This window comes from Elephas maximus, chromosome 17 (assembly GCF_024166365.1).
Source record: "Elephas maximus indicus isolate mEleMax1 chromosome 17, mEleMax1 primary haplotype, whole genome shotgun sequence".
NCBI lineage: Eukaryota > Metazoa > Chordata > Mammalia > Proboscidea > Elephantidae > Elephas > Elephas maximus.
The window spans coordinates 61,690,116-61,704,844 of NC_064835.1; the positions used below are offsets into that span (position 1 = coordinate 61,690,116).

Consider the following 14,729-nt stretch of genomic DNA (forward strand, 5'->3'; position numbering starts at 1 on the left):
ATGGCTGCCCTCAGACCCCTTGTGAAGCCCAAGATCATCAAAAAGAAGACCAAGAAGTTTATCCGGCACCAATCAGATTGATATGTCAAAATTAATCATAACTGGTGCAAACCCGGAAGTATTGACAACAGGGCGCAGAAGAGATTCAAGGTCCAGATCTTGATGCCCAGCTTTGGTTAAGAGAGCAACACAAAATTGAAGCACACGCTGCCCAGTGGCTTCTGCAAGTCTCTGGTCCACAATGTCAAGGAGTTGGAAGTGCTGCTGATGGGCAATAAACCTTACTGTGCTGAGATTGCTCACATTGTTTCCTCCAAGAACTGCAAAACCATTGTGGAAAGAGCAGCCCAGCTGGCCATCAGAGTCACCAATTCCAATGCCAGGCTGCACAGTGAAGAAAGTGAACAGACAGCTCGCTTGCAAGTTTTATTTGTGCTAACTAAAACCACAAAAACTCTGCAAAAGAAGAAAAAATCTGGGATTAGATAAAAGGCATTGTACTAGGAACTGAGGATATAAAAAGTGGAGTAGAAGCAAACTCGTCCTAAATAGGTTTCTAGACTGGTGAGGTGGAAGGCAAATCCTGCCAGCAGTTGGGTGGATAAGTAAGCATAATTAAACTGGTGCGTACTGTGCTTACTGGTTAATATGCCCCTACGAGGAGGAGAAGGAGAAAGGAAGGAAGGGAGGAAGGAGGCAAGGCAGACAAGAAAGAAAACAGAGAGAGAAGGAATGGGGAGAAGGAAGGAAGAAACGAAGGGGAAAAAAAGAGGTAAGCTTGTGAGAGTATAAACTTCAAAGAGATTCCATTTCCTTAAGTATTCTATAAATCTTGTCGGGGTTTCCCTGTTCGGCATTCTGGGCTACCACATTCTGCCAAATGCCCTGTCTTCAGTTGGACAGAACTCAACAATTTCACTACATCAAAGATCTGGTGAATAGAAGGTGAAATTGTTCACTACAAATTAGTGAATCAGCACAATTAAACCCATGCGTACCTTGCTTATTGGGTAATCTGCCTCCTCCTCCTTTTTCTTCTTTTTACCTGCTGAAAAGAACTTGTATCAAATTCTTACCACTGAGAAAAATTTTATATGCTTTTTAAAAGGATAAAGATGCTTTTTTACAAAAGTGCTTAAAATAAGGGATTCTGCAGCAGTATCAAAAACTATTATGAAGAATATTGTTCATCTTCCTTAACATCAACACTTAGATGCCAAACCATCATGCTTTGGTTTATTGCCTCCTTACAATTAATTAAAATAAACTAAAGCCTATATTTTATCATGAAAAAATAATTCTACATGCTTTCTATTTGTCCTGACTTCCTTAAAATCAAGATTACAGGTGGTAGTAATATCCAGGAGATGCCCTGCTGCAGAGAACAGCATAACAGTATTTACTATGTGCCAGGAATTCTCCTGGAAACCCTGGTGGTGTAGTGGTTAAGTGCTATGGCTGCCAACCAAAGGGTCGGCAGTTTGAATCCGCCAGGCGCTCCTTGGAAACTCTGTGGGGCAGTTCTACTCTGTCCTATAGAGTTGCTATGAGTCGGAATTGACTCGATGGCACTGGGTTTGGTTTTTTGGGTTTAGGCATTGTTCTAAAGGGCTTTATGCTTAATAACGCGTTTAATCTTCACAATAACCCTGTAAAGTCTACTGTTATCCCCATTTTATAGATGAGGAAACTGAGGCATGGAAAATATCATGATTTGCCAACTTGCTATTTGTAATTTGGCATTTGTAATTTTCAAATCCATCTCCTTTCTTTTTTAAGACACAGATCAATAAAATTTGAAATGATCTTTAAGAGAAAGAATTCAACAATGTCAACTTCAGTTTCTGAGAGTAATAATAGCCAGCATGTAGCAGACACTGTTCTGAGTGTTTTACATGTATCATCTAATCCCCACATCTGTGCTATTATTATCCCTATTTTACAGATGAGGTACAGGGAGGTTAATATTGCCCTAGGTGCACAGCTAGTAAGTGGGAGAGTTAGGAAGTTGTTGTTTTTAGCTGTCGTCGAGTCAGCCTCCTTGGTTTTAATCTTTATGGAAGCAAATCATCAGGTCTTCCTTCTGCGGAGCCCCTGGGTGGATTTGAACCGCCAAACTTTCAGTTACAAGCTGATGGCAAACTGTCTGCACCACCCAGGCTCCTTAGAGTTAGGATAGAAAAGGTAAATGGCAATATATGCATATATATATATATACACATATATGTACACATATACACGTGTATGTATGTGTATATGTAGTTTATTGTTTTGTTTGCCATTTTGCTATACATATATGTACATCCATAGAGGGCCCTGGTGGCACAGTGGTTAAGCATCTGGCTGCTAACCAAAAGTTCAGCAGGTCGAATCCATCAGCCACTCCTTGGAAACCCTGTGGGGCAGCTCTACCCTTTTCTATAGCATCTCTATGAGTCAGAATTGACTCTTGGCAATAGGTTTGGTTATATACATACATACACCATACATACATATATGTATTACCATTTCCCACTCAAGAACACACTTTCAAAGAAGGCTGCCCTCCAGTGAGGGAAGCACAGGACACACCTAGATAACAGGTTTTCATCAGTATCCTGGTTCCTGCCTGATCCATTCCCCCACTGATGGCATTTACAAGGCTTCACTCTTCTATTGGAAGCCCTGGTAGCGTAATGGTTAAGTGTTACAGCTGCTAACCAAAAGGTTGGCAGTTCAAATCCACTAGGTGCTCCTTGGAAATTCCGAGGGACAGTTCTACTCTGTCCTATAGGGTGCCTATGAGTCGGAATCAACCTGATAGCAACAGATTTGAGTAGCAGGACTCCTCCCGGTTCTATCCTGGCATCTCTTCAGTCTCTACCTTCCGCTTGGCTATTTCATCCACTGCCATGGCTACAGATATCTACGTGCTGATAGCTCTCAAGTTTATCTCCACTCTGAGCCTCTTCTCCGAGCTCCAGATCTATATGTACAGTCTGACATTTCGGTGTCAACATCCAAAACATGCTCCTGACTTAACCTCAAAGCTGCTTTTCCTTCTGTTCTCTTCTATCTCAGCAAATGGAAACAACAGTGATCAGTTGCTTGTGTCAGAAACAGGAGTCAGCCTTGACTCCCACATCCAGCCCTTCATTGAGACCTGTATATTCTTCTTACAAAATATATCTCAATTCCGTGTACTTTTTGTACATTGTACATTGACCTAGTCCAGGTCAACCCCATTTCCTGCCCAGACAACTACACTAGCCTCTTATCTGTTTCAGCTTTTCAGATTATCCATCTCCTGAAAACCTTTCAAAAGCTGGTCACCAAGCTTTAAAATAAGATCCACAATCCTTGGTGGCTGGCTTTGTCTCCCTTCGTTTTCCTCCTTGACTACCTCACACTCTTCATACTGGCTTCTTTCAGTTCCTTGATCCAGGCAGGCTCTTACTTGCCTCAAAGCCTTTGCACAGGCTCTTTACTCTGAACGGACTTTCTTCCTCCTCTTTACATTGAGCTAACTCATCCTCTGGTGGCTCGGCTTAAGTCGCATTTCCTCAGAGGGCTGTTCCTGCCTCCCCAGTCTATAAATTAGGTGCTTTTTCTCACAGAATGTGCTTTTCCTCATAGCAATTACCACAACTTGTAATTATAGATCTATTTGTGTGATTATTTGATTAATATCTATCTTCATCTAAATGTAAGCTCCATGAGAGCAGAAGCTATGTATTTTATTCACTGAGGTATATGGCTGACAAGTTTGACAGTGGACTTGAGATATTTTCCAAGTGGAAACTTCTACAGGACTTCTTTCCTGAGCAAGCTTTCGGTAGGCACCAACATTGAGATTTCGCCTTCAGTCTTCTACCTGAATTCTGAGACAGGCAGGAACGGCAACTTTAGTGTCCCGGTGTCTCTTCTCACCCACTTGTGACAGAGGCTGGCTGGGAGGTGAAGGAGACCTGCCATGACTGAAGTGGGATTGTCCCCTCCTCTAGAAGGTTATTATGATAAAGCTGGAGTTTTGCAAATGATGGGACAGGGTATTTACAAGGAATGAAAGTGTAAGGTTGCAAATCCTGCTGGGAGGGGAAACTGCACGATGAATAGAAACTCAGAGAGGGGAGGGGAGAGGGTGTGGGGAGGTGCAGATGAGGCGGGGCTGGCAGCTTTATAATTTCTGCTTTTAGCATCTGTTGTGTCCAGATGGTGTGCAGGAATCTCTCTTGAGCCAAGGAGGGAATAAAACTCCCCAGTCTTTGTACATTATAGACTGTGTCTGGTGGGGAACAAATTGCCCTGCAGCAATATCCACCTTTTTTTTCTTTTAAACACAAACCTCTGGGTTTTATCCCCAGCGGAAATTTCCTGGTGGCTTAATGGTTAAGAGCTATGGCTGCTAACCAAAAGGTCAGCAGTTCGAATCCACCAGGAGCTCCCTGGAAACCATACAGGGCAGTTCTACTCTGTCCTATAGGGATGCTCTGAGTCGGAATTCACTCAAGAGCAATGGGTTTGGTTTGGTTTTAGTCTTGACTGAGAAATAGTCTTACCTTTGACCCCTAAGTGGACTATATTGCTAACGTGGTTATCATATTTTTATGTCTTAGAATGAAAAAACAGTAAACTGCCTCATTAAAAATTTTAAAGTTGTTTTCATATTAAAATAATATTATTTTGGATGTGTTAGGTTAAATAAAATATATTCTTAAAATTAATTCCACTTGGAATTTTGTTTTTGTTGATTTTTGCTTTTATTTCTTTTAAATTTATATTAAACCAAAAAAATCTGTTGCCATCGAGTTGATTCCAACTCACAGTGACCCTATAGCGACCCTATACTAGAATATTTTAAATTACCTAAATGCCTCACATTATATTTCTATTGGACAGCACTGGTCTGAGTAAGTATGTACGAAAAACTGAAAATCTCATGTAAAAATTTCTCACAGAAAGCACGTGCATATCCAAGAATATACACATAAACGTACTTTCCAGTTTAAAACACTGCTCTATAGTAGCACATTCTTTCTCCAGGAGAAATCCTGGTGGCACAATGGTTAAGTACTCGGCTGGAAAGGTTGGCAGTTGGAACCCACTAAGTGGCTCCACAGGAGAAAGACCTGGTGACCTGGTGATCTGCTCCCATAAAGATCACAGTCTTGAAAACAGTATGGGGCAGTTTTACTTTGTCGCATAGGGTCACTATGAGTCTAAATGGAGTCAATGGCACCTAACCAACAACATTCTTTCTCAGAAGCCAAGGATACAGAACTAGCATAGGATTTACCTTGTGGCTCTCACTCCAGGCTCCTAGTGCTATAATATCCCCGTGGTTTTCCCACATGGCTCCTTGTAGAACTGGTTTTAGGAAGGATCCAGGCACCTCCGCCCTTCCCAAGAAATATGCACTCCATTTCTGGTAATTCCACTGCCATCTGAGCAAAGATGGTTCTCCACTGGGAAACCTGGAAACCTGAGAAAGATAAAGGCCAAAAAAAAGTGAATGCCCATAGTCTCTGAGCAAACACCTGCAACTAATTACTAGGCAACTCAAAAACTGCTGAAATGCAGGGATTACATCAGTTAAAAAATAGCCTAAAAACTATTTAGCCAAATATGTAATCACATTCATTTAGCAAGTATTCGATGAATACTTACCCTGTACAAGGCCCCACACGAGGCACATGTAAAATATAAATAAGTCAAAGATTCCACTTTTAGAAAACTGGTCATCTAATAGAGTTGGTAAGACATGTCAAAATTTCTTACCTTTTAAACAGCAAATATTGCTTGAGGATGTGTATATTTCAGGCATTAAGTGCTTAATGTACCTTACCTCATTTAATCCTCACAACCCAATGAGATTACCTCCATTTTACACACCAGAAAACTGAGGCAAAATGTTATGAAAATATCCAAGGTCACATGTTATTAGGAAGCACTGGCAGGGTTCCAACTCAGACAGCTCCAGAGTCTGAGCTTTTAGCTACTATTGTACCTTGCTTCCCCTTTCAAAAAAAAAAGGGTTAAAAAAGTATTTGCATAAAAAAAAAACGGTTGCCGTTGAATCAATTCCGACTCATAGCGACCCTATAGGACAGAGTAGAACTGCCCATAGGGTTTCCAAAGAGTGGCTGGGCGTATTCCAACTGCCGAACTTTTGGTTAGCAGCTGAACTCTTAACCGCTATGCCACCAGGGTTTCCAGTATTTGCTTATTAGGGAAAAATCGGAATATGCAGAAAAGTAGAAAAGAATATAAATACATAAGCCCTCAAAGGCCTACTACCCAACACAATTGCTGTTTACCATGTAAATACTGCTTTTTAACTTGAACTATAATTATATATTGCAATAACGATACAGATAAAGCATTATCAAAGTTTGGAGGAAGGAAAGATGACTTCCGGCTGGGTCCTGAAGGACAGGGTAGGATGTGGTTATTGGTCATCCCAGTCAGGAGGGATTATAAGCACAGGAGCGTGGACTCAAGTAGGTTTAAGGCTTAGTGGCAAACAGCAAGGCATTGTTTGCCAAGAGCACAGCCCTGGACAATGAAGCTAGAAAATAAGTTAAGGGCAGGTCATAAGAAGCCGAGAATTTAAGGAATTTTTTTTTCCTAAAATGAAATTACCTTTCATTTTGCTGATAATACTGTACTGATGACCATTTATTCCTGTGTCAATCTCCTCTATTAAACTGGAAATTCCTCAAAGGTGAAGTCTATGTCCACATTCATTTAACAATCATTTGTGAAGTAACTTCTTTGTGGTGGTACTGTGCTGAGCACTGGGGATGACAAATGAACAAGATACGTCTCTGCCTCCAAGGAATTCACAGTCTAGTGGGAAACAAAGTATAAGACAGGTCGCATGGAAATAACAGGGTGGGTTTCTGTCACTTGCTACCAAAAGAAGCCTAACAGTTACCCACATCTGGCCACAGTTTCCTCCTTCTCTGTGTTCCCACTCCCACCTTATAGAAGAAGCCAGATTAAAGGGAGTAACAAAGAGGTTCTTGAAAAATAAAATCATTGTAATCAAATGAGGAGTCTGGCAGGATGGGTCAGATAGAACGGAAAGGCTGATGTTGAAGAAACTTCCAGTAAGATAAGGGCTGAAAAATGCCCATGGAATATTTTAAGATTCTGAGACACTGGTGGCCTTGGTGAGAAAAATTTTTGTGGGAGGGTGGGCAGGGTGAAGAATCTGGACTGATGTGTGTTGAGAACAGAAGGATGGTAATATCATGGAGACTGAAGACTCTTATTGGGTCAGAACCGCTTTTTGCATTGTTAGGTGGTCCTTTGGGGGCCTCGCGTAATGTTAAAGCAAGATTAAAAAAAAAATTGGTACGAAAGCCCAATGAGCACATGAAAAGATGCTCAACATCAAACCTACAATGTGATACCACTTCACACCTGCTGTTGCCATCAAGTGGATTCTGACTCATAGCTACCCCATGTGTCAGTAGAACTGTGCCAAAAGACTCCAGTCAAAAAGATAGACAATAACAAATGTTGGTGACAATGTGGAGCAGTTGGAGTCTTCACATATTGCTGGTGGAAATGCAAAAGGTTTATTCACTTTAGAAATAAATTTAGACATAATTATCACTCCTAGGTCTATATCCAAGAGAAATGAACACACTGTCCACACAAAAACCTGTACAGCAATGTTCACAGCAGCATTTGTCATAATAGCCAAAAAATGGAAACAGCCTGACGGGCATCAACTGATGAGTGGTTAAACAAAATGTGGTATACCTCTACAGTGAAATATTATTCATCCATAAAAAGGAATGAAGTAGGAATATAGTTTACAACACAGACGGATCTTGAAACATTATGCTAAGTGAAAGAAATCAGACACAAAAGACTACATATTGTATGATTCCATTTATACGAAATATCCAGACTAGGGGAAACCCTGGTGGCCTAGTGGTTAAGTGCTGCCGCTGACAACCAAGAGGTTGGCAGTTCAAATCCGCCAGGTGCTCCTTGGAAACTCTATGGGACAGTTCTACTCCGTCCTACAGGGTCGCTGTAGGGTCGCTATGAGTCGGAACCGACTCCCCGGCAGTGGGTTTGGGTTTTTTTTTGGTTTATCCAGATTAGGCAAATCCAGAGAAAAAGAAAGTAGACTACTGATTGCCAGGAGTTGTGGGAAGAGGGGAGAATGGAGAGTGACTGCTAATAGAGACGGGTCTTCTTTCTGGGGTGATGTAAATGTTCTAGAATTAGAGAGTGGCGATGGTTGCATAACTGTGAATATACCAAAAAAAAAAACCCTACCGAATTGTGCACTTTAGAAGGATGGATTTTACAGCATGTGAATTACATCTTAATAAAAATAAATTAAATTTTAAAAATTGCAGGGATGGACAGCTCTCAGAGAGTCCCCCTATACGACCTAGATAGTAAGGACCGAACCCAGCGCTACCTAACCGGTCCAAAGGCATGGCTGACCTCTCCTAAGCGGAACACCGCAGTAACCACCACCGGAGCAGGAGAGGAGGAAAGTCCCTGCCTGGAGGCTCCTGATTGGCTGAGCTCTAGGAGGGGCGTGGCTAAAGGATGCGTCTCGTCCTTACCGGCGGGCGGGGCGGGACAGGCCCTTAGCTCGCGAGATTTTGCTGGTTCCGCATTTGGGCTCGAAGAAGCGGGGGAGACGGGTGAGGTGGGCGCAGCGGGTTGCACCGGCTCGACCCCCGGCTCGGAGCAGCGGCCGCCCGGCTTCTGCTGTCCGCGGGCTAAGGAGCGTCGCTTCCTCTCGGTCCCTGCACCGACCCCGAGTTCCGTCTGCGGCGGGGGGCGGCGGCCCCTCCCCTCCCCTCTGAGGACCGAAGATGAGCTTCCTCTTGTGAGTGGGGCCGGGCCGGGGGCGCCGGAGCCGAGGGCCCGGGTCGGGGAGGGCGCTGGGGATCTGGAGGCGAGGGCCGGGCCCTGTCCGGGCCCCGGGGTCGGGGTAGCCGGCCCTGGTTCTGCCCCTGCTCGGGGCCGCTGGGGGGCTGGGTCGTGGAGGGAGGCTGACGGAGGTGAAGGTCGAGGCAGAGGAAGCGGAGGGAGCAGGTTGGGGAGTCGAAAGGCCCCGAGGCCGGTAGCGCCTCCAAACTTTTCCGCCCGAGCGCTCCTGGGGGCGGAGAGACCATCGAAGGCGGAGCCCCGGGCCGCGCCACGGGCTTCATGTTTCTTTCCAGTTTCAGAAAACATTCCATGCTAACTTAGATTTTTCTCCATTATGTATCCGGTTTTATTATTGTCGGTATTTGAAATTACCCCTACGGAAAAGTGCCGGCTCCGGAAAATGTGGAGAAGCGTGGACTTAAAATGCAGGCCTTGCAGCCAGACCGAGCTGTCCGGTTCTGGTTCTGCCCCCTTACTGACTTAGTGACTTTGGATAAGTTAACTAACTTCTTTTTTCCTTGGTAGAAACTCACTTTAGGGATACTGGCCCAGATGAGGTTAAAATGGAAAAGTATGTAAATTCTCTGATGATTCGTAAGCACAGAAAGGTTTGAGAAGCATTGCTTTGGCACCCAATTTTTTGTTCTGGGGACACTCTCTACGTTGTATTATTGTTTACGATATATGGTTAAATAAATATCCATTTAGTTATGGACGTTAATTCACGTTCTTGTCATTTTTATTACGCAGTGTTTCATAAGAATACTATAAAAACCAAACCCCTTGCCGTTGAGTCGATTCCGACTCATAGGGATCTTATAGGACAGAGTAGAACTGCCCCATAGGGTTTCCAGGGAGCTCTAAACCGCTGCGCCACCAGGGCTTCAAGATTACTATACTAGCGTTTATTTAACCAGTTCTTTATTGTGAGAAATTTGGATTCTATTATTTTGCTATTATAAAATAGCACTCCTAAGACTACCTTTGTCCAAATTGCATTTTCCCTCATTTGGGTTATTAAAGGCGTAGTTTCCAAAGTATGATTACCATGTCAAAGTGTGAATGATTTAGGTTTTAATTACAAATTTCCATGTTACTAGGACAGTAACTGCTCCCCACTGTCTTTTTCCTATGAGTTACTGTTAATGGTTTGTTCGTGGATATACCTATAAAAGTCATTCTTCTGAAGTGTACAATTCAGTGGTTTTTAATATATTCATAGAATTGTGCAGTCATCACCACTATCTAATTCTAGAACATTTCTCATCACCCCCCCCCCCAAAATCCCATACCCATTAGCATTTACTCTCCATTCCCCTGGAAGTAGACCACTAGTCTGCTCTCTGTTCCTATACCAAAAAAAAAAACCCAAACCCATTGCTGTTCAGTGGATTCCGACTCATAGCAACCCCACAGGACAAAGTAGTACTGCCCCATGGAGTTTCCACGGAGCACCTGGTGGATTTGAACTGCTGGCCTTTTGGTTAGCAGCCTGAGCTCTTAACCACTATGCCACCAGGGATTTGCCTAACTGGCCATTTCCCGTCAGTGGCATCATATAATCATACAAAACACTTAGCATAATGTTTTCAAGGTTTGTCCAGGCGCTACTAGGAAACCCTGTGAGGCAGCTCTACTCTGTCCTCTAAGGTCACCTTGAGTCGGCATCTGGGATCTGTGTTGTAGCCTGTATCGGTACTTCACTCTTTTTTATGGGTGAATAATATTCCATTGTATGGATATACCACATTTTGTTTATATCCATTCATCCGTTAATGGGTATTTGGGTTGTTCCTCCTTTTTGGCTATTGTGATTTAGGCTGCTGTAGACATTCACGTACAGGTGTTTGTGTGAACATGTGTTCATTTCTCTGGGGTATAGACCTGGGAGTGGAATTGCTAGGTCATATTGTAACTATGTTAATCTTTTGAGGAGCTGCCAAACTGTATTTCAAATTGAGTATACCATTTTACATTCCCATCAGCTATGTACGAGGGTCCCAATTTCTTCACATCCTCATCCACACTTGTTATATTGTCTTTTTTTATTAAAGCCATCATAAAACAAAAAACCAAACCCAGTGCCGTCGAGTCAATTCCAACTCATAGCGACCCTATAGGACAGAGTAGAACTGCCCCATAGAGTTTCCAAGGAGCACCTGGTAGATTCGAACTGCTGACCCTTTGGCTAGCAGCCTTAGCACTTAACCACTACGCCACCGGGGTTTCCAAAGCCATCATAGTGGGTGTGAAATGTTATTTCATGGTAGTTTTGATTTGCATTTTTCTAATGTCTAATAATGTTGAGCATCTTTTCATGTGCCTATTGGCCATTTGTGTATCTTCTTAGGAGAAATGTCTTCAAATCCTTTGCCCATTAAAAAAAATGTACTGTATTTTTTTTGTAAACCTAAAACTCATCCAAAAAAAAATGCACTTTATTTTTTTTTTGGATAAGTTTTAGGTTAAAAAAAAAAATTGCACAGATAGTACAGAGAGTTCCCATAATATTCCCTCTCCCCTGAATACACAGTTTCTCCTGTTATTAATGACTTGCCTTTGTGTGGTACATTTGTTACAATTGATGAAGGAGTATCGCTACATTATTATTAACTAAACTCCGTAGTTTGGATTAGGTTCAGTCTTTGTGTTGTACAGTCCTCTGAGTTTTGACAAATGCATAATATCATGTATCCACCGTATAGTATCATGCTTACCAGTTTTGCTGCCCTTAAAATGTTCTGTGCTTCATTGTGCATCCTTCTCTCCCTCCCCAAGCCCCTGGCAACCACTGATCTTTTTATTGTCGATAGTCCGCCTTTTCTAGAATGTCATATTGTTGGAATCATACAGTACATAGCTTTTTCACTGGCTTCTCACTTAGCAATATGCATTTAAGGCTCGGCCATGTCTTTGAGTCTTGATAGCTCATTTCTTTTTTATTGCTGAATAATACTCCTTTGTATGGATGTACAAGAAGCCCTGGCGATGCAGTGGTTAAGCTCTTGGCTGCTACCAAAAGGTTGGCGATTCGAACCACCGGCAGCTCTGCGGGAGAAAGATGTAGCAGTCTCCTTTTGTAAAGATTACAGCCTTGGAAACCGTATGGGGCGGTTCTCCTCTGTCCTATAGGGTTGCTATGAGTCGAAACCGACTTGATGGCAATGGGTTTGGTTTGAATTTTTGATATGGATGTACCATAGTTTGTCCACTCACCTATTTAATGGCGTTTGGTTGCTTCCAGTTTTGGGCAGTTATGAATAAAACTGCTGTAAACATTTGTGTGCAGGTTTTTTTGTGGACATAGGGTTTCAATTCATTTAAGTAAATACCTAGGAGTGAGTATGCTGTTGGTGAAGGAATAGACAAATAGATCACTGGAACAGAATAATGAGTCCAGAAATAGATCCATGTAAGTCCGGTCGACTGATCTTTGACAAAGGGTAAAGACAATTCAGTGGAGAAAGGATAGTCTTTTCAGCAGACGGTGCTGGAACAAGTAGACATCCACATGCAAAAAAATGGACCTAGACGCTGACTTTATATCTGTCACAGAAATTAACTCAAAATAGATCATAGACCTAAATATTAAACATAAAACTGTACAACTTCCAGAAGATAACATAGGAGAAAATCCAGGTGACCTTGGGTTTGGCAATGAGTTTTTAAACACAACACCAAAAGCATGATCCATAAAAGAAAAAATTGATGTTAGACCTTATTAAAATTAAAAATTCTGCTCTGTGAAAGCTAAGAGAACGAAAAGACGAGCCACAGATGGGAGAAAATATTTACAAAACGTGTCTGATAATACACTTGTGTCCAAAATATACAAAGCGCACTTAAAATTCAACAGTAAGAAAACCTTCCTTATGGATTGTGTGAGAGTGTTAGTATCACCAAATATTTTGATATAGAAGACTGAATTTTTGAGCTCTGAGAACCTTGTTGTTATTAGGTGTTGTCGAGTCATTTCCAACTCATAGCGACCCAAATGAGACAGAGTAGAACTGCCACGTAGTTTCCTAGGCTGTAACCTTCACACGAGCAGATTGCCAAGTCTTTGATCCATGGAGCAGCTGGGTGGGTTCTAACTGCCAGCCTTTCAGTGAGCAGCTGAGCACTTAACCATTGTGCCACCAGGGCTCCTTCATGAAAACCTGAAGGGTTATTTATTCCAATTCTCTACCTCCCTACCAACACTATTTTCTGTAGGTGGAAATTGAGGCAAAAGGAGGTTTGGTTTCTCGGGCAGTCACAGAGTTAGTGGCAATCACGGAGTAGAATCCACGTTTCTTCTTCTTTTGGGTAAAATGCCCTTTTATATCAGACCGCTTCATGAGCCACAGTAGAATTGCCTTTTTAGTGAAATTGGGCTGCTCATCTTATTTTTATGTGCAGAAAAAAATTTAAAGCATTCTTTTATTGTGATCTTCATTTTCCCCCCTCATCCTGGCATTTTTCAGGGAGTACTTTATTTCATAGAACAGTTTTATGCCTAAAATTAACGCCATTCTTCTTCCCATCCTAAAAGTTGTTGTAATTTTCACCTAACAGCAGCAGCCGCTCTTCTAAAACATTCAAACCAAAGAAGAATATCCCAGAAGGGTCTCATCAGTATGAACTCTTAAAACATGCAGAAGCAACCCTAGGAAGTGGGAATCTGAGACAAGCTGTTATGTTGCCAGAGGGAGAGGACCTCAATGAATGGATTGCTGTTAACAGTAAGTTTTTAATAACACTCAGCTTTGCTGGTTATATAAAGATTTGCTTGTTTTTTTGTTTTTGTTAATGAACTTTCTCCTGTAGGTCTGACTGTTGTAATATAATAGATTATAAAGAAGCACATTAGTATGAATACGTGTGAAGCTTGTTCTCTTCAGAGTGGTTGATGGTGACTTGTGTGGTTGAGTGGAGGGACCCTAGGAGAAATGATGGATACTTTGGGGTAATTTCTGAAGAGAATGTTAGGACTAGCTGAGTAAGGTCAAATGAAAGATTGATGAATGATAAGATTCTATCTGTGGTGGACCGTGACTTTGTAGGGAATCCATCTGTGCCATTGTTCTTTCACCCCACTCCACTCCCAACAGCACTCATCTGCCTCTGTATGAAAACGAGTCCTTTGCAGCCTAATCTAGGGTTGTTGTTTTGCTGCTGGTTAGTGCAGAGGCCTGCTAAAAAGAAAGTTAATTCGTTAAAAACTCTTTAATGGACATTTTAATACATACAAAAGTAGAGAGACTAGTATAATGAATTCCCATATGTATCCATTTATCTAGCTTCAACAATTACCAATTCACGGCTTCTTTCGTGTCTCACCCTAATAATTTACAAACAAATCCTAGACATGCTGTTTTATCTGTAAATATTTCAGTATCTTTAAAAGACGAGAACCCCCTTTTAAAGATAATGAGAATACATCATGCCTTAACATTATCAGATATACAGCCAGTGTTCCTATTTCCTTGATTGTCCTGTAAATGTTTCTTTTTTATTTTATTTATGATTGGTTTAAATCAGGATCCAAACAAGTCCTATACATTATTTCTTGAATCTCTTTTAATTCATAGGTTTTCCCACATTGCAATCTTATTACCTGGTTATTTCGTTGTTGTTATAGTTGGAGAAACATGGTCATTTGTTTTCCATGGTATGGGTTTTGCAGAAATTTATCCCCAAGGCATCTGTTATCATATTCTGGTCCTCCTCATATTTCCTGTGACTGTTAGACCTAGAGCAGCACCGTTCAGTATGTGGGCATGTTCTCTGTCTGCACTCTGGCTAGTTAGCACTTCAAATGTGGCTAGTGTGACTGAATTAGAAATTAAATTTTA

The 14,729-nt window shown here is 41.9% G+C and overlaps 1 protein-coding gene, 1 long non-coding RNA gene and 1 pseudogene across 3 annotated transcripts in view; 2 read left to right on the plus strand and 1 right to left on the minus strand.

Annotated features, from left to right (window-relative positions):
- Positions 1-489, plus strand: LOC126060279 (60S ribosomal protein L32-like; annotated as a pseudogene).
- A 6-nt stretch (positions 490-495) lies between these two features.
- LOC126060573 (uncharacterized) lies at positions 496-8,659 on the minus strand. Its single transcript, XR_007513627.1, has 4 exons — positions 8,580-8,659; positions 6,622-6,776; positions 5,276-5,461; positions 496-1,048 (listed from the first exon to the last, which is right to left on the minus strand). It is a non-coding gene; the product is annotated as an uncharacterized LOC126060573 (long non-coding RNA).
- MOB1A (MOB kinase activator 1A) overlaps positions 8,642-14,729 on the plus strand; it is a 29,925-nt gene continuing 23,837 nt past the window's right edge. The window contains exons 1-2 of one of the 2 annotated variants that reach the window (XM_049856775.1): positions 8,642-8,848; positions 13,453-13,616. In XM_049856775.1, the coding sequence (XP_049712732.1) occupies positions 8,835-8,848; positions 13,453-13,616 (178 nt within the window). In that variant the 5' untranslated portion in view covers positions 8,642-8,834. Of the gene's footprint in view, positions 8,849-13,449; positions 13,617-14,729 lie in introns of both variants that reach the window. The other variant, XM_049856774.1, reaches the window with a different exon arrangement.